The following is a 25,812-nucleotide window of genomic DNA, read 5'->3' on the forward strand; positions in this document are numbered from 1 at the left end:
TTGTGTTCCATTAGGCTGATTCAAAAGTCATTGAGAAGTGGATGGAGGGTGCGAAAGACTTCTTAATGGAAGAGCAGGCTGTCCAGGGAGATGCTGAAGGGCTACAAAGGCAGCTTGACCAATGCTTGGTGAGCTCTGCTGACCTAGGGGACCTGCTGTTATAAATAACATGTTTTTCTTTTCTTTTATTATTTGCGGCTATTATTAACATTGTTAGAATATGATATGACAGTACACTGAGATAAAACATCTTTCATTATAAAGCTTTCTTTGCTTTAGAGTTAATAAAAAGTGACTGATTATTTATATTTTATTTTTGGCCATGGTTATAGAAATTTGGATAGAGAGAACAAGAGCTGCCGTTTTATGCCACGATGACAATCTTAGTGTCATAATTACCAATTGCATATCGCTCTTATTGTGCCACATGGTGAAGCATTAAGAAAAACATACTTAATAGTTGAAATTTCCCGGTAATACTGCATACAGTTTATAGTTGGTGAAATCATTAGGCTTCTCTAAATTAATTAAAAGTGTTATTTCCTGCTGAGAGTCAAGTATTTCCAATCTAATTTCGCAGATGTCTATATGAAGCACCCAGGTGAAATCAATTTCTTAAGGCACAATATTTCTGAAGCAGTTAAACTTTTGCGTCTCAAACATTCGTTCGTACAATATTTGCAGGGATAAAGCAAACTATAATTATGGCATACACCTCTATGGAAATGAACTCAACAAGGTCTTAATTTATGTGTTCAGGCTTTTGTTAACGAAATAGATACAGTGGAATCATCGCTGAAAGATATGAAGGAAGTAGAGACACACCTTCGAAGTTGTCCAGTTGCTGGAATCAAAACCTGGGTGCAGACCAAACTAGTTGACTACCAAACCCAACTGGAGAAATGTAGCAAGGAGGTAAGTTTTTCAGCTTTACTGTCTGTGTTTTCCAAGAGGTAGATTCCATTGATAACATTGACTGTTATAGCCATACAGTCTGAAAACCAGAGAGCATACTAATTGTCCAGTTTGGCTCCTCAGTTGGAATGTGCTTAGTAAAGAACGAGAAAGACACTGCAGCTGGGATTGAATGAGCAGGGAGGTAGTGGGCTGGAGAGCGGTGAGATGTGAGATGGGAAGGGAGTTGGGCTGTTTATGGCCTTGGAGACAAAGGTGGGGGATTCTGTTTCAAGGATAACATCACACAGAAGGCAACTTGTAGAGTTTTGAACAGGGAAGTGACATGTGATAGATCTTTTAAGATCACTCTGGATTCATCTGGAAAGGCAAGAGGTCATTGCAGCCTTAAGAGAGAATGGCTCCTGGCCTGGGGAGATGGTGGTGGAGGCCATGAGAAATGTTAGGTGTGAACCGTGGTTTGTAAGTAGAGATGAGAGTCTAGTAATGGCCTGGAAGTGTGATATAAGAAAAAGTGAGCAGTCAAGGACAGACAGGCTAGGAATTTTGCAAAAACGTTCACTTTGTGTGAATTGTGGTGCCATTTACTGAAAAGGTGGAGACTCAAGGAGCAGAAGCTTTTGTTGGAGCAGGTGACATGATGATTTCCATCTGGAAGGGTTCAAGTCGAGATCCTTATTAGACATGCAGGTGGAGGTCTTTAGCATTTACCTCTGGAAAGAGGAAGGGGCAGAGGCCAAGGATGCTGAGAAGGGAAGGTTGGCCAGAGGAGAAACTCCAGGAGAGTTTGAGGTCCCGGAGGCGGGTGGAAAAAGCGCCCCACAGAGCCTGGTGCTGGACTTGACAAATGGAGGCTTTTAAAGCCCCTGAGAAAGTGACTCCGTTGAAGTGGTTTGGAAACAGTGACATTGCAGAATGTTGAGGAGAGAACGGGAAGTGAGGAACGGGGACAGCATGTATAACTAGCTTTGAGACATTTTTCTATTCAAGAAAGCAGAAAAATGGGGTGGGTGAGGTGCATAGGCATCCAAAGAGATGTTTTTGTAATTTTTAAAAGTAAGAGATACTAGAAGGAGAAAATAATGATGCAGAAGAGATTGAGGGAACATAATTTCTGAAGTGAAGTCTGTGATTATGTGTGAGAGGGAACGGGATTTACTCTCTAAGCGAAAGAATTGCTGATGCAGAGTTTCTCCATGGTAATGAGAGGGAAAGTGACTCTTCTGATTGCTTCTCTTTTGTTAGTGAAACAGCAGTGTCGTGAGGAAAGGGTTAAAAATGAGAGGAGAAAATGTGAAATACAGGAATATTTCACAGACAGTCCTGTGGATAGTATATCTCTTAATACAATGTTTTTTGGTTAATGTTTATATAAAAAATTTATATTACATCCTTGAGTATTTTTTTTTTATGGTTTCCCCTCAAGTTGTTTAATTTGCATATGTTCAAACTGAAAGAAAAGTTGAAATAATGGTACAGGGTGCAGCCTCATAACGGTTTCTGAATTTGCCCGTTTTTAATGTTTTACCGTGTTTGCTTTCTCATTTTCTCCCCTGCTCTCTTACATGCATACATACATACATGTATATTTCTTTTGTTTTTGGTTAAAAATGTACTTTTGACAAGGATTTGGAACTATCATAACACCTCACCCCTCAATGAGGACACTATTACACAAAACTGCCACACCCTGACCATACTCAGAAGAGTATTTTATAATATCTTACTAACAAAAGCCTAGGTGGTCCTCGCACTGCCACGCCATCACAAGATGGCTGCGGGCAGGTGGGCGGGGCTTGAGGCTGCACGAGGGCGCTGGTGGGCAGTTGACCGGGAGGTGCATCAGGGAGCCCCGCAGGGCTCGGGCCGCGAGGCAGGACTCGGGGAGTCACTCCGCGGGGCTGTGGGACTCGGGACTTGGGGGAGCCCCGCAGCCCGCGGGCTAACCATCAGGGCAGAGGGCGCCGCCTCCGCTCCCCGCCCCCGGGGGAGATGAGATTCAGCTCCGGTGTCCGTGTCGGGATAAACCTGGGGTGGCGGGAGCTGCCCGCCCTCCACGTCCACCCCAGCCTTGACCTGGGGTATGGACAGGACAGAAAACCTCCCTGGTCACTGCCTGGGCCGCTCCCCTGAGCTTGTCCCCACGCAGGAGCAGTGACCTCATTTCCTGACAAGAATTGTGACCTCACTTGCTGACCGCGGGGCCCAGCAGAGCGTGGAACCGTAGCGTAGCCAGGCAACCCTATTCTTAAACAGTCCCTACCCCGCGCCTTGGATGGATGGAGGTATTGCCTCGCAGGCATGTTGTGCTGTATGCCAAAGGCCCGCGGCCGCTGCTGCCGCTGGCGCCGCCTTTGGCCGTTTTCTCGGGGGAACCCGCAGGTAACCCAGGGAGGCCCAGGGCGGCTTTCTTAGAGCCAGGCCACCGCTCACCCGCCTGGCCAGCCCCGTGTGCCCTGGGGCGCCGGCCCTGCGGGGCTGTGGCACTCTGGAAGGACTCGGTGCGGGCGGGGTCCCAGGTCTCACACAGTTTCACGCGTAGAGTCACTAGTCATCTAATAATTTAGCCAAATTCAGATTTCTCTCTAAATGTGCTATAATCTGATGCTATATGCTTGAATGGGGTAGTAAATAAGGAAAATGGTTTCGAAGTGGCAGGGAGAAGCCGGGAAGGTGATGGATACATACAGACAGACATAGACATAGACGTTCAGATCTATATCTGTCTGTCTCTCTTTCTCTATCCACATGTATACATGTACACATATGACAATATGGAATTAGTTGTGAATTATTGCTGGTTCAAAACATGGGACTGAATGTAGGGGACATGGCTCAGTGTCCTCAGCAGGAGGCAACCCTCCAGACTATTGCATTTCATTGAGTCGTAAAAAGGTTGAAGAAGTTTGAGATAAACATAATGCTGCCAAATTTTTATTTTGCTAAGAAGGGACAGGCATATGAAATCAACAAGCAAAAACCAGTCCATGCCATCTATTCTACCTAGCCAGGATCTCATGAAAGGAAGCACATTATAATGCCAGATAATAGAAAATTTATAATTTCAGGGGAGTTAATTACAATTTTGAGCTTTGCTTTTTCTGAAAAGTTTGTTAGTGTCTTTATTTTTTTTGCATTTCTTTATGGATCCATGAAAATTATATAACTAACTAGTGTCCAGAAACTAGTAAAGAGAATGTTTTGGAAGTGGGGCCCAAGAAATGTGTGTGTGTGTGTGTGTGTGTGTGTGTGTGTGTGTGTGAAGCTGATCAAGTTAAACTCTTGATCAGCCAGGCCTTGGCCAGCCTCTTAGAGTACCAGACTGGCGTGAGATCAAAGCTCCTGTTTAGCCCCTTTCTATTTTTATGACTGTGATCCGGTTGGAGAGTGGAGACAGGAAAGCCACTAAGCCATGCCCCTTACTCTCGGGAGAGCCATCTAGTCCTGTCCTGGCCTTTGGTCACTATCAGCTGTGCAGCCAAGCCGCCCTGGCAGGTGACGCTGCCGTGAGATTGAACAGGAGTGGGAGGGTGAATAGCGAGTGAGCATGGTCTCTGTGGACGGTATCTCTCCTCTAGTAAATGTGAGTTTGCAGTAAGAGGGAGGAGCTCTTAGGAAGTATTTTAGGTTTCTCTGAAATGTTGAAGTTATTGAACCAGGTTGAGAAAAAACACCTATTTTCTCATGTAACATTTTTGTGTGTCTGTGGAATATACAAGTATAGTAAATTATCAAAACCAAAATTTTCTAGAGCAGTATTTTATGAATATCGTTAATAACAGCCTCCTCTTCTATGCTTTTAAAATGGAAATAATTACAGCGAATCTTTTTTTAAAAATATATTTTATTGATTTTTTTACAGAGAGGAAGGGAGAGAGATAGAGAGTTAGAAATATCCATCAGCTGCCTCCTGCACATCTCCCACTGGGGATGTGCCCGCAACCCAGGTACATGCCCTTGACGGACTCGAACCTGGGACCTTTCAGTCCGCAGGCCCACACTCTATCCACTGAGCCAAACCAGTTTTGGCACAGCGAATCTTGTTAAAAAGGAGAAAATGGATATTTTGGTTGCATTTAGGTTTTTTTCCTACAATAAACAATGCTACAGTAAAATTTCTTGTAACATGTGCTTTTATTGCTGTAGGTTAGGTTCCTTCATTTGGGAAGTTATGCATTTTTAAAATTATAATAGACTAGAGGCTGATGCACGAAATTCATGCAAGAGTAGGCCTTCCTTCTCCTGGTTTCTGGCACCGGCTTTCCTCTGGCATCTGGGACCTGGGCTTCCCTCGCAGCCTGGCTTTGTCTGGAAGGTTGTCTGGAAGGATGTCCGGAAGGATGTGTGGTCTAAGTAGCATATTATGCTTTTATTATTATAGATATGTCCAGATTAGATTAATATCCAAAGTGTGTACTAGAAACACAGATATCATTATTGTTTTCATTATTGCTTATATTTTCACAGCATCAGCAGAAAGTGTGTAAAGGCTTTTATCTGAATTTTAACCGTTAGGGTCTTTGTGGAGAGTTACCACTATGTCTTTAACTATTAGAAACTTGACATTTACTGTATTAACACTTGTTTATTTGGCTAAATGGGCTTTTCTTTTCTAGATTTCTTTTCACAAAAATAAGTTGTCTGAAAGACAGGAAAAAGTTGTGAATCTGAAGAAAGACTTATCAGAGATGCAGGAATGGATGACCCAGGCGGAAGAAGAAAACCTGGAGAGAGATTTTGAATACAAGTCACCGGAAGAACTTGAGAGTGCTGTGGAAGAAATGAAGGTGAGGCTGGGACAGTCAATGTCAGCAGGCTTTATCTCTCCCTTTAAAGTCAGTCAATCACGCAAACAGTCATCCATCTGGCTATAAATCATGATTGTGCAATTGACCCTTGAACAACACAGGTTTGAACTGTAGGGGTTCATTTATACGCAGAATTTAAAAAATAAATACTGTAAATGTATTTTCTCTTTCCTATGGTTTTCTTCATAACTTCTTTTTCTCTACCTTACATATAAAATACAAAATATGTGTTCATTGACTATGTTATTCGTAAGGCTGTTTATGTTATTGGTCAACAGTAGGATCTTAGTAGTTAAGTTTTGGGGGAGTCAAAAGCTATTCATTAATTTTGATCCGTTGTGTTGTTCAAGGATCAATGGTACATAATCTTCCATACGAGGATTTCAAATTAAAAAAAAAGGAAGGGGAGCTGCTGTGATTCTAGTAAGGGAAGGAAGTTCAATATGGCCCATGAGTTGAATCCAGTAGGGCCCTGAGATGTTTTCTTATATTAGAATCTTGGGAAATCATAGAGAATGAGTTAAAAAAATTCAATGGCATCAATCACATTCACAATGTTATGCAACCATCACAACTATTTCCAAAAATTTTCAGGAATAATTTTTTTTCATTAGGAACAAGAGAGACTTTCCAGTTTGCTTGGGGTTTATCCTTATTTCATCAGATGTGTTCTTCCAGTTACTACATGGGGCACACATGTATATAAGCGGTTTGTTAGAGCAGGTAGAGTTGCAGTAGGAACATTGTCAAGGGATTTAATATAGGCTGGGGCCACAGGATATATTTCCCATGAACTCATATTCCTCTGTCAGTAGTCTTGAACACTTTTTTTTTAATATGATGAAAGAACTGGGCATCATTCCCAAATTTCCAACCTCACTTCAAGTCTCCTTCAGTGTCCAAGCCAAAGGAGATAGTGATTAAAGGCTATTTTAAAAAATAAGATTAAGTAACACATTGAATGTTTTAGGCCAAAATTAACTTGCCTAAAAGTGTAACTAAAGCAAAAATCTCTGTGCAGATATTTTTTAAAAAGTATTAGATTTTGCCCAGCCTGTGTGACTCAGTGGTTGAGTGTCAACCTGTGAACCAGGAGGTCACGGTTCAGTTCCAGGTCAGGGCACAGGCCCAGGTTGCAGGCTTGATCCCCAGTAGGGGACTTGCAGGAGGCGGTGAATCAATAATTCTCTCTCATTATTGATGTTTCTATCTCTCCCTCTCTGAAATCAATAAAAATATATTTTAAAAAAAGGATTAGATTTCATCCTTGCATTATTATATATGACAAAGCACTTTTATTGTACTTGTATTTTCACAGAAACATCTTTCTTAGTGTAACTTTTTAAAAAAAATATATTTTTATTGATTTCAGAGAGGAAGGGGGAGGGAAAGAGAAAAAGAAACATCAATGATGAGAGAGAACCATTGATCAGCTGCCTCCTGCATGCCCCACACTGAGGATCGAGCCCACAACCCAGGCATGTGACCTGATTGAGAATTGAACCTTGATCTTCTGGTTCATTGGTTAGCACCCAACCATTTGGCAACACCAGCCGGGCTAGTGTAGCTTTTTTTTTTTTTTTTTAAGCTTTAAAAATATTCGGTATATAAGGTATTTTAAAGGTAGCCTACCACTTATTTCATTTATTTTCTTTACAGTACTGGCTTAGTAGTTTTGTGGTTTATTTAAGTCTCTAGGGATGAGAGTTTAGAAAAATGAGATTTAACACCCTCGATTGGGCAACATTCTATTTATTTTTATTTTCCCAAACAATCATTTGAATTTTAAAAACCACTGCTCTTAACTATTTTATCCAACCTAGGAAAGTTAAAACCATTAAGAAGTAAAGCAAGCTGAACAAGAAAGTATAAAGCTGTTTTTGGTTGATTTTCCTGAAAGTGAGACTTTATCCTAAGTGCAGAGTGGGAGTCAGGAAAGAACTATTTCTAGATCAGATCTTCCTAGTATAACGTTATCATCTTGGAAATGCTGTTCAGTATCAGAAGGCTAGATATACCGGTCACAGAGAGAAAAATACATTTGCATAATTTTTAAAGGACTTCTCTACCATGGTGCATCTCAACTTTTATGACCATTTATTTATTTCAGTCTAATATGTTCAGAACTCTAGTGGCTAATTAAAATTAATTCACTTAGATTCTTATCGTGGGCCCAGACTTTGAAAATATTTAACGTCAGTAAACATAACTTAAGGATGACTTAGGTGCTAACGTTGCCTGCTGGTTATTTAAATGAAAATGTTTGTGTGGGACTGTATTCATTGAGGCATATAATGAGTGAGATTTTATAGTTAGTATTTTATTTTATTATTTTATTTTTTCAAAAAGCACTCTGTAGTGATTACCTAAATAGGGTTCTAAATTAGGTAGTTGAAATCATGTAGACGTTTTAATTTTGGTTTAGTTATTTTAGGAAAAAGAAAGACATTGGTTAGTGAGAAAGGGGGACAATTTTCATCTCTCTCCTTCCTTGGAACAGAGGGCGAAAGAGGAAGTGTTGCAGAAGGAGGTGAAAGTGAAGATTCTGAAGGACAACATCAAGTTAATGGCTGCAAAGGTGCCCTCTGCTGGCCAGGAGTTGACATCTGAGCTGACTGTTGTGCTGGAGAATTACCAGCTTCTTTGCAACAGAATTCGAGGAAAGTGCCACACACTCGAGGTATGCTATTTGCTCAGGGATGTGTTTCTGAGATTAAAACTTTGTAATGTACTGACCATTTCCATTTCTTGGAAAAACTTCATTTTTTCCCAAATACAGGATCATAAAGGAAAATAGTTCTTGGTTAATAGGTTAATACAACGAAGCAGGGATAAAAAATATAGGAGACCAAGATCTGCCCTCAATTAAGGTTCTTGGGAAAGTCATTTAACATCTTTAGACTACATTTTTTTATATGTGAAATCAAGTTTTTCATGTCACGGGTGATCTATAGGCAGATTCTATAGATTCTAGAACAATGTACTGTGAAATCTCTTTTGTTTTGTTTTTTTCTGGTTAGTGCACAGACAGGAATCTAGGTTTAAAAATTTTTTTATTTTGAGTGGTATCTACAGTTAGAGCCACCTGAAAGGAAGCAGAACTTGAATATGCTGTTAATTAACTGGGCATTGGGTTTAAGATGCAGATGATTCTATGAGTTTTGTTTTTTTTATTTAAAATAAAATTGAGTTCTTTCTTATTTGTTTCTATATTAGTGTGACTTTTATGTCATTGAAAATAGTTTAAGAACACTTCAATTTAAATTCAGCTCACCCTCAAATAAATGATCATATTGAAGTATATCCTAAAATGGTAAACAGCACAACTATAATATTTAAACTGAACTCAACCATTACTTGCTTGTTCTGAAACCATTTTGTGGTAAAGATAAACATGGATAATTGAGACTAGTTAATAAGAAAGCTGCAACTCAAACAGAACCTCACTCTTTAATATTAACATATTATCTCATGTAAAATACAGGAGGTTACTCATTTGAGAAATTAAAATTCTGTAAACAGAACATATAGTGTTATGCATGCCTAATCTTAAGTCCTAGTGAATGATCTTGGAATTGAACTTCACTATAGTCTTATGCATGTTTTCTTCTCTGTCATAACCACCCTTGATTTTGCTCTTTTTTCTTTTCCTTTTATTTCTAGCCAAAATAACAACTAAGTCTCCCTCCATCCCTCTCTCTCTCTCTCTCTCTTTCTCTCTCTCTCTCTATATATATATATATATAATTTTTTTAATTAAAAGATTTTTTTATTGATTTCAGAGCAGAAGAGAGAGAGAGAGAGAGAGAGAGATGGAAACATCAGTGATGAGAGAGAATCATTAATTGCTGCCTCCTTCATGCCCCACACTGGGGATTGAGCCCACAATGCACTTACCTGGAATTGAATGGTAACCTCCTGGTTCATAGGTCGATGCTCAACCACTGAGCCATGCCGCCTGGGCTACATAATGAACGGAGTCCCCAAATTATCCCAGGCTAACAAAAACCCACCATATATTGTATCATTTCTTTAAGCTGTCTTTATGATCTAGAGGTGACAATTTTATAATAAGGAATGAGGGTTTGGAATTGCTTTGAGAATTACTTTTATAGTTACTTTGAAATTAGTTTGAGAGAATTACTTTGAGAGAAGAGAAGGAAAATGCAAAAAAAAAGATATAGGTAAAAGAGAAAAGATAAGGCCTTGATATTTTAAAAATGGGAAATGAAAAAGAAGAAAAAAGGGGTTTAAAAGTGGAAATTATTTTAAAATTATGTCAGCAATTACCAAGGAACATTGGGCAGAAACAGACCAAATTTCTAAGTTAGAGTGAGAATGCCCTTCTTAGAGGATCCAAATGTATCACCTGGATTATTTTTAGGCTCCTTAAAATATATATGAAATCAGGAACTAGTTCAGACTTACAGAAGAGTAGAGGTAATACTATTAATACATCTTTTAACTATAACTAATGTTAACTTTTTGCCATATTTTCCCAGATCTCGTTTTTAAATAAAGTACATTAGTATTGTGGAACCTGTTTTCTTCTTTTCCATCCCATCTCATCTCTCTCTTGAAGTAATCATCACCCAGAAGTTGGTGTATATTCTTCCCAACCATGTTTTTATATTGGTAATATATACACCCACTTATGTCTCAGTTATCAATTGCTATCCAATAATCTCCCCAAAACATAGTGACTTTTGAAACAGCCATTCATTATTTCTCATGGTTCTGTGGTTGAGGTGGCTCAGTGGGGTGGCTTTCTGCTCCATGTGGTCCATGACTAGCTCACTCAGGTGACTACATTCGACTGGGGGCTCAGCGGGGACATCACGATGGCCTCTCATCTCCCAGGCCTCTCTCCACGTGATCTTCCAGTTTCACAGCTTCTCTACCGCATGGCAGCTGGCTTTTCAGAGGGAGAAAGCAGAAGCTCCCAGTCCTCTTAAAGGCTTGGTCTGCAGTTTGACACAGTGTCACATCTGTAACATTCTTTTGGTCTAAGCAAGTCACAAGGCCAACCCACGTTTCAGGACAGGAGAAAAGAATTTCACCACTTAATGAGAGTAAGGGCAAAAAAACTGTGGCCATCGTTAATCCACCGTAGTCCACCCTCTGGTCATACATTAGTGACAGTCCTCCCACATGCAAAATGCACTTACGCTGTCCCAGGGACTCCCCAAGGCGTGTCCAGTACAGCATCAGGTCTGAACAGCTGTGACTCTCAGGGCAGTTTCTTTAGGTGCAGGTGTGGCACTGCTCAATCTGGAGACTTGCCCATTAAAAAGATAGGTTATCACGCCCCATACACTCACATTCAAAGGTGAGCGAGACATAGGAAAACCTCAGCGGACACTCCATTCAAAAAAGTGGGGGCAGTGGAAGGTAAATAGCAGTCACTGTTAATAGTGACTGAATTGTAGTAATAGTCACTCTGAAATCTGGCCAGGGCCCCTACACCAGGGGCAGGACTGGTACTTGATTAGGGACCAGTTCTGTTTCCTGGGAATGCTGCTCATTTTTCCTTTCCCATAAGAAACTGGGCTCTGCTTGCAGCCGAGTAGATGTCTCTGCTGCTTTCCACCTGTAGAAATTTGGGGGACCAGACACACCGTTTCTCTCTTAGTCTTATTCAAGGGCTGGCACATTGCAGCCTGAGGGTCAAATCTGGTTTGTGTCTCTTCCACTATGGCCTGTGAGCTAACAATGGTTTGTATGTTTTTCATTTTTAAAGGATTATTAACAACAAACAAAAACACACACAAAATAAACAGAAGAATCTGTGGCAGGGACCAGACTAGCTTGTGAAACTTACAATATTTACTGTCTGGCCTTTAATGGAAAAAGTCGCTGCCCCCTGACTGGTAAACACAACTCATTCGGAGTGCAGGCTAGAACGTGCTTCTCTCAGTCAGTGGATCCGAAAGAGAACCAACTGGGAGGTTCACGTGGAACTCTTTTCCCTACATTTATCAGTCAAATAAGCTCCTCTTCTGTGGAGAAGGGGCTGTTCCTCCCATAATTTTCTCCTAGGAAGTGGGGGGTATAAATTTATCCCCCTGGAATCCCTCTTAGGAATGGGGAATAGTGATTGCCATTAAAACAGTATAACTCCATTTTGGCAAAATATGGTTCTTTGCATATAGAGACATGTTCATGTGAATTTAGAAAACCGTTGGAAAGAGTATACAGCAAATTGTTACGTCCATTAGCTCTGAGTTGGAATAGGATAGACCCACGGAATTCCAGTTTTCTAAATAATTGTTAAAAAGTGTTGCAATTGTGAGTGCTTTTACCTTTCTATTTTAAAAGCAAACTAATAATATATTCCTTTTGTTTTTTGTTTTTTGCTACTAATTTATTTTTTACTTTTAACCAGTTCCTTGGAACTTATTTTCCTGTAAAGAGCAGCTCACTCCTCTTTGCCTCCTGTCTCCTTCTGATTGGTCCAATGTGATTTAGTAGAGAATGAGGTTTTATTTCATTTATTTGAAATTCCAATTTCATCAGTTTCTGGATCTCCGCCTATGCTCCTGTCTAAATGCAGTGATTGTTGAGTAGAGAGAATAGGTAGCCCTGGAGATACACGCTTCTCTAAATGGCTGCTTGTCTAATGCACCTTCCTCCTTGCCTGCTCTAGGAGGTATGGTCTTGTTGGATTGAACTTCTTCACTATTTGGACCTTGAGACGAGCTGGCTGGACACTCTGGAAGAGCGAATGAGGAGCACAGAGGCCCTGCCGGAGAAGGCAGACGCTATCAACGAGGCCCTGGAGGTGGGCACCTGCGTCCTCTGTGGTATTTCTTGTAGGGAAGTCAAATGAGTATTAAAATGAGGGACATTCTGCCTCACCAGCAACGCATTTTCTCCCTCAGCAGTTTTCAGTGTTGCCTTCTACTGCTTGAAGTGTTTGTACCATCCTTTATATTTAGATTAATGGTGACCCACTAACTCAGTCCCCAAGTGGGTACTTGTTTGTTAATTAGTGTATTGTAGACGTCAGGAAAGCACTGCAGTGATTTTCCTGCTTCTTTTTACCAGTCCCTGGACAGAACTCTGCCTTATGTTATTAGGACAATTGCTCTCTTGTTTCTTCATAAAGTTATTTTTGCTCCTAAGATATGGCAATGACTCTGTTTGCAATGGCTCCTACCGTGTTATCTTCAGATGTAACAAGTTGGAGGACAGGGTGGAGAGGAACGAGTGAGAAGTGTGGGATCCTGTTCGAGGAGCTCAACTTGAATTCCTTGAGGCCAAGAAATCCACCTGATTTTTCTTTCACGATGACTTAATAACTGTTTCTTAAATGAAATAAAATATGAAGACAATAGAGCTGCTTTTAAAAAAAAGGTGGAAGAGGCTAGGAAGAGGATAGATATGCTTTTGAAATTGTAGGGACACGTGATAATTAAGCGGATGACTGGATTGAAGGTCAGAAGTAAGTCAAAGGTGGTACCTGAATCCCAGGAGCTGGATGCTCTGCTGGAGAAAAGATGTCACTTCTCAGATAAGGGAGCAGAGTGAGAGGTGAAGAGCATGAAAACAATGAAAAGCTTAATTTAAAAATGAATATTTTCCTAACATGAGAATTAAAACATGTGCATTCTAGAAATATGGAAGGTGGAGAAAAGTATAAAACACACTCTAAGATAAATACTTTTAAACACTTTGGCAAATTTCTTCCTACTTATTATTATTATTTTTTTGTTAATCCTCACCTGAGGATATTTTTTTCATTGCTTTTCAGAGAGAATGGAAGGAAGGAAGGGGGGGAGAGAAAGAGAGAGAGAGAAAGAAACATCAATGTGAGAGAGACACATCGACTGGTTGCCTGTTGCACAAGCCCCAGGGGGAGGGGGGCGGGGAGTGAACCCGCAACCCAGGTAGGTGCCCTGACCAGGAATTGAACCGCAACCCTTAGGTGCCCAAACTGACCTCTAACCACTGAGAGGCACTGGCCAGGGTTCTAATTATTGTTAATTATTGTTATTACTTTTTAACACACACACTGGAAGGTAGTACGTTATAGTAACTGGATCAAAGACTTTGAAATCATAAGGAGTCAGGTTGGAATCTTAGCTCTTCTTTTTACCGTATGTATGTAGGCAAAGTACTTAAGCTTTCTGAACTTCAGTTTTCCCATTTGTAATATGAAATAATAAAATTTAACTCCAAGGTTACTTAGATTTATGTACATATAAAGTGTGTATACAAAATAGTACCTAGCTTTCTAAATATGTTATAGAAAACTGAGTACCTATTTTTTGTAACATAATCAACAGTTTGAGATAATTTTGCTTTATAGTATTGTTTTCTGATTTCAAACTTTGTATCACACCATGAACATTTCCCCATGTAATTAATAATTACTAAAATTATTTTATGAAGTTGTATTGTCATATATCATCTTTCATGCTTTCTCAATTTTATGTATTGTTTAATACCATGATGGATATTTTTGAAAATTAATTATTCCTAGTCTTTTTCTTGGGTAGAAAATGAAATTAATTGTTTAAAAAGCAGACACTTTTGGATCCTTGGTACATTTTGCCTCAGTAAGTGCATGATTTCTCCCCTTCCTTCCCTGTCCAGTCTCTAGAATCTGTTTTGCGACATCCAGCAGATAATCGCACCCAGATTCGGGAACTTGGCCAGACTCTGATTGATGGAGGGGTCCTTGATGACATAATCAGTGAGAAACTGGAGGCTTTCAACAGTCGATATGAAGAATTGAGTCACCTGGTGAGAACTGGGACGTGCATGAGTGCAGACTAGGTGTTTGTGAGACGGAGCTGACTTCAAGAACTTGTACCAAGGGAAAAAGTTGGTAGCGAACATTACGGCGGTGTTGTGGGCTTTGAAATATTAGCTGAGGAAGAGTAAACCTAGCTCTATAGGCAGGCAAAACTTGATGATTAAAAAAAATCTATCTTTGAGATGGTTTCTGTTTATGAACTATTTCATTTCCTTTGAGTTATATTGTAGCTGTATATAAGAATAACTCATATTGTCATAGTAAATACTAGGCCAGCAGAATTTGACATAAGCTGTTGTGATAAAATGCCAAGCTGTCTTAGATGCATATCCAGAATGAATTGCAACGTGCATGCTCATATCAGTAAGTAGAGAAAGGAAACTGTTCTTCCCTAGGAGGGTTAGATGGATATTAGTGCTTTCAAATCCATATTCAATAATAAGTGTTGATGCTGAGATCCGGAAAAGAATCAAGCTTGGTTCAAAAGTGTAGCAAGTAGTGGTTTACACACATGTGCATGAAATTTGTTTTAGACTTTGGAAAAAGCTTTATATGTTCACTCTACTGATAGACGTTTGTTATATTTTATATCCTTGTTGATAGGCTAATTGCTGATTCCTGAAAAACCTTAAATTCATAATAAGTGGCAAATTCTTTGTTTAATAAATTATGTAGGAAACCTTTACATTTTTATATATTGTCATTGTATGTAGAAAGAAGTAAAAACGAGTAACTCACTGCAAGATATATAAGATACCAGAAGGACCTTTTCATTGTTATCATTGCTAGTTATTTATTCATACTGCTCACCAAAGTCTTGAACTAGAGCCTGTGTTTCTCTTCTTGGTGATCAGATCATAGGGTTTTCTTATATTCAGCTATTTCTGTTTGTGCTGAGAGACTAATGATTCAGTTTTATCCCCTGTGTAGGCAGAGAGCAAGCAGATTTCTTTGGAAAAACAACTCCAGGTCCTGCGGGAAACTGATCACATGCTTCAAGTTTTGCAGGAGAGCTTACGAGAGCTGGACAAGCAGCTCACAACCTACCTGACCGACAGGGTAGACGCCCTCCAAGTTCCGCAGGAAGCTCAGGTACTGCCATGGATCTGAGGTGTTTGAGTTGTCAGAAGAGCAAGTGTAATTGCCTCCTCACCTGCAAGAGAACCAGCCCCTCCTGCCATCCCAAACCAGCAGTCAGTGAGAAAGGGTGACCTTGCTTTTGGGGCAGCATGTGGGTTTTGGAGTTCTCTTGGCCTTTCTGTGAAACCCTGGTAAACGATAGCTTTCTTAGCTACGAAATTGGGAAAATTCCTTTTTTATCAATAAGCAGTGAACATTAGAAATGACAAATGCAAAGACCATAGTTTGTGCACAACATACAGTAGTCCGCGTTTTTATTATTATACTGCAAACTTACTGAAACTTGAACAGGGCTCTGCATATTCTTATGGAATATATGATTATATGGAACTTAAAAAAATACAATCTTCCCCCCTTCTAATCTCTTTGTAGAAAATGCAAGCAGAGATCTCTGCCCATGAGCTAACGCTGGAGGAGTTGAGAAGAAATGCGCGCTCTCAGCCTCCGACCTCCCCGGAAGGCAGGACTGCTAGAGGAGGAAGTCAGATGGATGTCCTGCAGGTGGGAGGGGGAGCGATGTGTTGGCAGTGATTACTTGGATGCCTTTGGTCTTCTTTTTGATGTGAACAGTGAGCCGAGTGACACATTACAGGTGCATTGCATCCCAGGCAGAGCTGCAGGAACAGATTATTGCATGCGTGGAAGATATCGAATGTGATTCTATAGTTGAGTTGAGAAGAGATAGCAAGCTAGGTTTAGAAGTTAGCTTGAAAAGTCTTCCCCCTAATGCAGAGTCCCCGTCAGTTCTGTGTGGCTAATACACTGGGCACCACTCAGTTCTTGGTGGTGGATGTGAGATTGACTTTCACTCTGAGCTCATGACAAATACTCTGAGTTCTAGGTTCCTGACTGTAGTTTTCAAATAGGTGAGAAACTTAGTGAAGTTTTAATTTCAGCGAGGCCAGCTTAGACTTTTATTATATCTAAGACTGACACACTGAATGTCAAGTGATGTATGATCCTGGGTAACCTCGCTGAGTTCCTTTACAGAATGCTTTTATTGGTGCTTTATTTTTTTACAGCTTTTTAGCAGCATGTGTTATACTAATACCGTCTGTTGAGAGAGATTATCATTCTGATGTGAATTGCTTATTATTTTCATTTCTTCAAACAGAGGAAACTTCGAGAGGTATCCACCAAGTTCCAGCTTTTCCAGAAGCCTGCGAACTTCGAACAGCGCATGCTTGACTGCAAGCGTGTGCTGGATGGTGTGAAAGCAGAACTGCATGTGCTGGATGTGAAGGACGTGGATCCTGATGTCATCCAGACCCACCTGGACAAGTGTATGGTGAGGGCGCTGGTGGTTAATGGGCTCACTGGGTTTTCCAGCAACAAATATGGCTTCATCTAGCATAACATACATGGTTTGTTCAATATGTATTTGTCTCCAGTGTGCTAACAATAGGGGTGAATGATGAAAAACAGTTTATAAAATAGGAAGTGTGGTATTTTCCTCCAAAGACATTAGGAGAGATAGGGGAGATAGATAGGAGGGAGTAAAATCAATTATTACAGTGTCATGAAATTAAAAAAATGAGAAAAGGCATAAATATACATACATATATGTATGTGTGTGTGTATATATATATATATATATATATATATATGATTAAAAAACCAAAGAAACACTCATAATCACAGTATGATGTTAGAATATGACTAATAAACTAACCTTTAAAGGATAAATTTGAGGTAGCTAGAAGAACCATACTTAGAATGGATGTTAGGAATATTACCATGTAAAAAAATGATTCTTAGGGATACTTAAATTTTAATTTATAAAGTCTAAATCTAAAATATGAAAGAAGAAATTATACTTAGAACAGATGTCAGGAATATTATTACAGAAAAAATCATTCTCTAGGAAAATTAATTTTAAATCAAAGTTTAAACCCAAGATCTGAAAAAAAAATATTTAGAAGGCCTTATTGCTATTGCAGTCTTGAATTTTAAAATTCAGTTGCTTATACATTTTAAAATGTGGCTAAGCATACACACTCTTAGAATTAGTGTTCTGCATGAGCAGAATCATGAAGAAGCTGAAGATGACACTTGTTAAGACAAAAGTTTGGGATGAGTCCTTTGTGCATATCAAAACTGTAATCTCCACATGTCTGTTATATACCAAAGGTTGTTTGATTACTCAAAAGCTGAAATGGGTGGAAGAATGAATAAATAGGATAAATTTCTGCGTGTGTGTGTGTGTGTGTGCATGTGTGCACACACTTATATATGTAAATATTTACTGAGATAATAGAGGTCAACAAAGCAAGCACCATTCTTGACTGTGTGTGACTTGGCCCAGTGGTCTGTTATGTGACAGAGACACCTGAGATGTTTCAGGTCAGGATCACGATGAGTGGAGACAAGAGAACCTGCACAGAATAGTTTAAGGTAACTAAGATGAAGACAGCTCTGAATTTGACTTGATGACTAAAATTTCTTAAAGTCATATTCATCTTGACATGCTGAGTTGTCATATATCTTTTCATTACATAAGTAATATGTACCAATGTAGTAGACTTGGTACTTCAGAATTGAAAGGAAAAAAATAAGAATGCTAATACATCCAAATTCCAATAGGCAGAAATATAGTCAGAATTGGCTTTTTTCTAATAATAGCACTTAGGACTTTTAAAGTCATAATTTTAAAAATGATAGACATTCCAATTTTTAGTCCTGATATTTTCACATTTTATGTTGGAAAAATGTTCATAAACTTTCATAAACTTTTAAAATACATATCTGAGTGTTTTTTTTAAACAAGTATAAATGCTATTTGTTTGTTTTCTTCTCTGATTTAAAAAAGTTATTGCAAACTTGATGACATTTTACTCATCCTTGTATCCAAATCGGGGAAAGATAAAACCCTTTGATCTCCGTAGTAAAATCATAGCTGTCAATCTGGATAAGCCGTGTTCTGAACTGATTTCAGTTACTGGGTTTTCACTGTGATGTGTGCGATTTGTCTTGTTTTCTTTTTAAGAAACTCTATAAAACTCTAAGTGAAGTCAAGCTTGAAGTGGAGACAGTAATCAAAACAGGAAGGCATATTGTTCAGAAGCAGCAAACCGACAACCCCAAGGGGCTGGACGAGCAGCTGACTTCTCTGAAGGTGCTCTACAATGACCTAGGTGCCCAGGTGAGGACAGCAACGCATCGCCACCTCTCTCGTCTCTCTGTCTCTCTGTCTCTCTGTGTGTGTGTGTGTCTCTCTCTCTTTTGTGCATTTTAAAATTTCACATTTGGGAGAATGCGTGTTTAAATTTTATGGTATTAATAATGTTTTCAGTGATTCCAAGAATTTTTATTAATTTTTAAATGTTTGTGCTAATATTGCAGTGATTACTAGTTGTATTTATTGAAACTTATTTTTAATATTTAATCCAGATTCACTTTATATTTTCAATGACTACTGACATTTCAAAAGTAAACTTTAAAAATAATAATCCCTGTTTAAACTCAAGTTATTGGTTTATACCAATAATAGCATTTAGGATTTTTAAAATCATAATTTTAAACATTGAATTTAAATTGATATTTAAATTGAATAGTCTACTGAAAGTGTTCAAACATCAGGGTTCTAATAAATATTATATGACAAGAAGGTCACATTGATTGAGCAGGACTTAAAATCCTTTCAGGAAACAGCTATAATTTGAGCATTTTAGTGAATCGTTGGGGGAGTGGTGGGTCATTTACTGACTGGATCCAATAGGCTGAGTGTCTTCTCTCACGGAGAATTTCAGTCTTGAAACCAGGGAAGTAAAAAAAAAAAAAAGTGTGGAACTGAAAACTTGGCAATATTAAAAGGCTGCGTTAGATTATATTTTAGATCCTTCTTGAGTTATTAAATAGTAACTGAGTTTCTACAAGAGCCCAGAGAAAACCAGCTAAAATGTTATGACTTTCAAACCAGTGAAAATGGGCAGTCTGTATATTTCCTGGGTGTTCACTTCTGCAAGATTGGGTTGTTGATTTTGATACATTTTGATGCACTGGATCACATTTCTCAGCACATCATTTTGATATTACACAGCTGAAGTTATTTTTGAAGCATTATATTTATTTATTGACTGAGCAGTTTATGCGTGGGAATGGTGTTGCTGGTTTTTACACCAGTTCCCTAATTCGGGCTTCTGGTTCAGACCAGGCTTAATCCCATGGCTGTGTCACCTTGGTCATAGTCCTATTACAGAGGTGGTTGTGGGTTCTATTGCATAACGTGTATGATTTCTTAACACCATTTGTGAGATGTATCAAGAGCCTGGTAAATGTTCATTCAGTTCATTTTGCTTTTTTTTAAGAAAAAAAATAATAAAGGGTTTTATTGCATAATCATTTACTGTATTTTTCATTAAGTGGGTATTGGAAAACATGATTGTGAAAATCATGCTATTTCCCCTCAAATTGCTAGAATATAATGTTTTTTAAACAGAGTCCTTCATTGAGATGATTCTAAGCATCTTCTGTTCAAAATAGTAAAAGATACTACTTACTGATCCCTTAACTTTGTTGCAAGGATTGGGCCAAGTCCTTTGTGTATGTATTTTTCTCCTTTAAAACTCATAACAACCTTTTGAGGCTCATACCTCTATCAAGGTCCCTTAGGGAAGGAAGTGGCAGAGCTAAGATGAAAACCTAGGGTTGCCTGACACTTAACCACGACTGTATAGTGTCTCCTTGCAGAAATGCAAGAGTGAGTAACTCTTGGTGCTAGAGATAAAGGTTGTATATCTCTTGGGGTTCAATCCGAGTCAGTTTGGATCCTCAGCTATTATCCATGTTTAGTCCTCTCTCGCTTCCCTCTTTTCAGGTGACGGAGGGAAAACAGGATCTGGAAAGAGCGTCCCACTTGGCCCGGAAAATGAAGAAAGAGGCTGCTTCTCTCTCGGAGTGGCTTTCGGTGACTGAAACGGAACTGGTACAGAAATCCAACTCGGAAGGTTTGCTTGGAGACTTGGATACAGAGATTTCCTGGGCTAAAGTGAGTCATAGTTCAGGGGGACCACCAATATCACGCCAGCGTGACCTGTGGCATTTTTGTTCAGGGCAATCTGGGTGGATGTTATTTTTCTCCATTTTATATTACATATATAGCCTTTCCCTTTTCTCCATTACTTTTTCTACTTCTCTGTCCTAAGAAAAACAATAAGAATATTTTTAAAACAACTATTCCAAGAAGCTACTTTTGTCTTGGTTCCAAAAATGTTGAACTCTGATCTGTCACCAACAGGCCTTCAGAGGCGTTTCTGCTTATGTGGCACTTGAAAATATGATAGTTACACTTTCAAAGTTGGTGATAAGTTGGTGATTTCTCTTTGAGCATTCATTCCTCACACAGTGTTGTGCTGAATTTATTTGTTAATTCTTCTACAATAACTTTTGTACCAGTTACTAGTTTTTCTATTGCAAACCGATGTAAAGAGCACAGAGACAGAATTTTCAAAAGAATCAATGAAAGATCCAAGAGTTTTCTTTGGCTCTTTAGTTACGTTGCGTTGCTATTATAGAGATTAGAGATTGGATTTTCCAGTTCTCTTTTGAAGTGGACAAAGAAGGAATGGAATACAAAATTGTTTTGTTTTACCAAGGCATTTTATTTTCCCAAATTTATTTTCTAAGAAAGAGGCATGTATACTAGAGAAAAGTCCTGAAAATAATGATCAATACTGTGACAAAAATTTCTGTAAAGTCACAAGATCCGTTATGGCATCCTACACTCATGCTGGCCTGTGGGACGTGAAGAGAATGTGATTAGAGATCATAGGGGGTGATGCAACTCTTTAATTTGAATGCTCTGTGAAGAGAAAAGGTGAATGAAAGTCAAGATATTAGGCACTAGAGAGAGTGTTCTCCGTTTAGAAAATAGCCGATGAAATGCATAATTATTCCATGGGCTGTGTGAAGTGGAAAAAAAAAATATGCAGGCAATGAAGAATGTTGGCATTTATAGGTGTATTGTGGGTGAATGGGAAGCAAAGGCACCAAACTTCATTTTTGTTAAGTTTAGCTTTTTCAAGGAAATATTACCTTCTTTGTACAATACATTTTGAAAGCCCTTGCTTTCTTATTAGTAACATAAGTTATATAAGCTAAGTGAATGACATTTTTATAGTGTAAAAAAAAAAAAAAGAGGGGAGCTAAAATCATCTATAATGAAAGAATACCCTGCTGTCTTTTCAGTTTTTTACAGGCACAAATAGACATGCACAGGCACAGCATGTGTTTGAAAAGAATTCTTTTATATTTAGTGTTTCATGACTTTCTTTAAAAAAAAACAAACACCTCATATCTTTAACATTTTTCTTTACCTACATGTTGTATCACATATTGGAGACAGGCCTAATATTTAATTGCATAATTTCTTTTTGATTGTTCCATTTCTCTACTCATGTCCATTTGATTTATTACCAGTTTTCACTATTATGAAAAATGCTATGCCCTGTCTGGTGTGCTCAATGGTTAGAGCATCGGCCTGTGCACTGAAGGGTCGCAGGTTCCATACCCAGACAAAGGCACATACCTGGATTGCAGGTTCAATTCCCACCACAGTTGGGGCACATGCAGGAGGCAACCAATCAACGTGTCTCTCTCACATGGATGTTTCTCTCTCTCTCTCTCTCTCTCTCTCTCTCTCTCTCTCTCCCCCTCCCTCCCTCCCTGCCACTTTCTCTAAAAAGCAATGGAAAAAAGTATCCTCGGGTGAGGATTAACAAAAAATAAAGACAGCTGTGTTGAATATACTTGTAGCTAAATCATAACATGTATTAATAATTTTTTTCTGAGGATAAATTCTTAGACCTAAAAATATTGAGTCTAGGGATATATCCATTTTAAAGTCTTATACAAATTATCAAATTGTCCTTCAGAAATTGTACCTACCAGCTCCATGTGAGAATTCCTACTTGCTTGTTTTAACCACAACTTTGACAGTGGTAGGCAGATATCATATTTTGGTTAGTTAATTAGAACATTTTCCATCAGTTTACAGGCCATTTGTAGTTCTTTTTAAAAAAATTGCCTTTTATTGTAATTCTGACCATTTTCCTTTCACCTGTTAGGTCTTTTGATTTAGAGCTCTTTACCTATTAAATTATTAATGTTTTGTATGTTGTCTATTATTGCAAAAATATTTTTTGCTACTGTAGTTCCCTTTCTGTTCTGTATATATTTTAAAAAATACTGTTATTATATATTTTTAAATAATAAAATCATCTTTTTCTTCATTATTTATGCCATAGTGCTTAGAAAGTTCAACTCTGCTCCAAGGTTATGTAATTATTTACTTACATTTTCTTCTAGCTCTTTTATAGTTTCATCTTTTTATCTTTAATGCTTTAATCCTTCTGGAATTTATTTTGGTGTATATGATGAGGTAAGGCTCTAACCTTTTTCACAGTAGTTAACCAGTTATATCAGCACTATCTACTGAGTAATTATCCCTTCCCCACTGATTTGACATGCTAACTTCATCTATTACTTTTGGCTGTTGATTTTCTTTGTTTACTGATTTACTGGAATGCTTTTTAGCTGTTTAACTATATGGCTTTATAATATGTTTGAATATATACTTAATAGATTCCCTGTTTTTAATGTTCCTTTTTTTTATACACTCATATAAACTTTAGAAGTGTTAGTCTCAAATTCTTAAAATATATATTTTGTTAGAAATTTTGTTTGAATTGCCTTAAATTTATAGATTTGTTTGAAGAGGATTTGACATCATTGTTATATTGTCACATGGCATGTCTCATTTCCCACCAAATTTTAAAAATCCCTTTATAATGCTTTGGTTATTTTCTTCATAGACACACACATACACACGTTAATTTATACTTATTTATTTTACATACTTTAAAAAGCATGCCTTTTCTCTTTTTTATTAATTGCTTATAGCTGGTATATATAACATTTTTGCATATTTAATTTTCATTCATTCATCTTTGTATACATATAAATTCAATTAATTTTTCTGATTAAGATTGTAAAAATAAGCTTGTTTTTTCTGTAACTACTCACTCTTAAATTTTCATTTAGTCTTATTTCGGATTTGAAATAATGATGATGGCATATGCAAGTCATAAATTCACAGCACATTCTCTTCACTAGAGTAAATCGAATGAAATATCAATATGTAACATAATCATCCATTTTTTCAAAGTTGTGTTTTCAGATTTAAGAAACATGCATATTTACAACATTTTAATATATTTGCACTTTAAAATAGATAAAGTTATTTTCGATGCAAAATTTAAATAGCATTTTTATTCCTGAACTTAGTGTTTTTATTCCATGGCTTCAATGTCATTATCTTAGATGTGGTCATTTTCTTTACAATAAAATCTGTCACCATAGATAGCATGTGTACTGTTTCAACTTAATTACTCATAGTTCATTCTTTCTTCTACTTCTTAAAGACTACACTAGTCAGTCAGTACATACTCACTTAAGGAATGCAGAAAGTCTTAACTTCAGGAAGCATGGCTGTGGGTATTCTATTTTTTCTCCCCTCTCTGCTGGAGAAGAACACTTGAGAGTACCATTTCAGTTCCTTTAAAAATATCAGTAATTGACATGGCCAAGTAAATGTTCAAACCTTGACTCACTGGTAACTATAGCTGGTAAAGCAGAACTACCCCAGAACTCAGAATTCTAAAACTCATAATGAATGTATCTCCTTGGTTCGTACAGGAGACAATTGAGTACTACAGTTACTTGCAAGGACTGCATCCTATAACTAAATGGCCTAACATATAATTTCTTGTAAAAGCATTACAAAAGTATTTCATCTTAAGTAAACCATAACAACTAGAACATCTAAGTTTTGGTCTTACAATTGTCATAATACTCTGGATAGTATAATGACAAAGTATAATGTACACATATAAATTCAATTAATTTTTCAGATTAAGATTGTAAAAGACAATCTTAAAAAAATTTGAAATTTTTATGTTTTCCAAAATGGGATTTAATGATGTGAGATTAAATATAGACTCGTGCTCCTTTAAAGAATTTGTTTTAATGTTGGTTTAAAAAGATGCCAGCAGCAGTAGGTTACATATGCACATGTCACTTTATGATTGAAAGAACACTGTAGTTTTAATTTTGGAATCCAATATTCTCTCTCTAACTCTCTGACTATACACCTTACCTAGTGAATCTTATGAACGTGAGAATTAAGTTGTCATTATACTATCCAGAGTATTATGACAATTGTAAGACCAAAACTTAGATGTTCTAGTTGTTATGGTTTACTTAAGATGAAATACTTTTGTAATGCTTTTACAAGAAATTATATGTTAGGCCATTTAGTTATAGGATGCAGTCCTTGCAAGTAACTGTAGTACTCCATTGTCTCCTGTAGGAAACAAGGAGATACATTCATTATGAGTTTTAGAATTCTGAGTTCTGGGGTAGTTCTGCTTTACCAGCTATAGTTACAGAAAGTGAAATTGATTGTTTACACCTGGAGTTATGATGAAGATAAATTAGTATTTGTGTATGATACATGGAATTTATACTTAAAATAAGTAAATAACTTTTTTTTTCATACCTGAATTTAATACATTTCCTGTGATGTGCATAAGTAAATGTTTCAATTTTTATTAGCATCTTAAGAACTCTCACATGTTAGTAAGTTATGGAGTTTTGTAAACCTTTGGCAGTTGTAAACTTTCTAGGGAGTATGTGAAAGAAAAGTTGTCTGTTTTTTTTAAAGGAAGGTTGTATAAACTTTTATCATGTTCTGAAAGATCAAATGGGTTTTGGTATTTTTATTTTCTAGAATATTCTGAAGGATCTGGAAAAGAGAAAAGCTGATTTAAATACCATCACAGAGAGTAGTGCTGCCCTTCAGAACTTGGTCGAGGGCAGCGAGTCTGTTTTGGAAGAGAGGCTCTGTGTCCTCAACGCTGGGTGGAGCAGAGTACGCACCTGGACTGAGGATTGGTGCAATACCTTAATGGTATGTTTTGGGAAAAGTTAATGATGAAATCTTCTCTCCTTTAATTGTTTAAAAATGAATACAGCCCTGACCGGTTTGGTTCAGTGGATAGAGCGTCGGCCTGCGGACTGAAGTGTCCCAGGTTCGATTCTGGTCAAGGGCATGTACCTTGGTTGTGGGCACATCCTCAGTAGGGAGTGTGTAGGAGGCAGCTGATCAATGTTTCTCTCTCATCAATGTTT

At 37.9% G+C, this 25,812-nt stretch overlaps 1 protein-coding gene across 8 annotated transcripts in view; it reads left to right on the forward strand.

The window, feature by feature from the left end:
• Nucleotides 1–25,812, forward strand: part of UTRN (utrophin) — a 449,337-nt gene that overhangs the window by 162,211 nt on the left and 261,314 nt on the right. For all 8 annotated transcript variants that reach the window (XM_070417833.1, XM_070417835.1, XM_070417834.1 and 5 more), the window contains 12 exons: nt 15–128; nt 760–915; nt 5,532–5,702; nt 8,224–8,403; nt 12,370–12,504; nt 14,322–14,471; nt 15,415–15,576; nt 15,997–16,125; nt 16,739–16,912; nt 18,611–18,766; nt 20,441–20,611; nt 25,412–25,591. In XM_070417833.1, coding sequence (XP_070273934.1) covers nt 15–128; nt 760–915; nt 5,532–5,702; nt 8,224–8,403; nt 12,370–12,504; nt 14,322–14,471; nt 15,415–15,576; nt 15,997–16,125; nt 16,739–16,912; nt 18,611–18,766; nt 20,441–20,611; nt 25,412–25,591 — 1,878 coding nt within the window. The remainder of the gene's footprint in view (nt 1–14; nt 129–759; nt 916–5,531; nt 5,703–8,223; nt 8,404–12,369; nt 12,505–14,321; nt 14,472–15,414; nt 15,577–15,996; nt 16,126–16,738; nt 16,913–18,610; nt 18,767–20,440; nt 20,612–25,411; nt 25,592–25,812) is intronic.

The sequence above is a fragment of the Myotis yumanensis genome, unplaced genomic scaffold (genome assembly GCF_028538775.1).
Source record: "Myotis yumanensis isolate MYYU_CA2020_CCGP unplaced genomic scaffold, mMyoYum1.0.hap1 SCAF_6, whole genome shotgun sequence".
NCBI lineage: Eukaryota > Metazoa > Chordata > Mammalia > Chiroptera > Vespertilionidae > Myotis > Myotis yumanensis.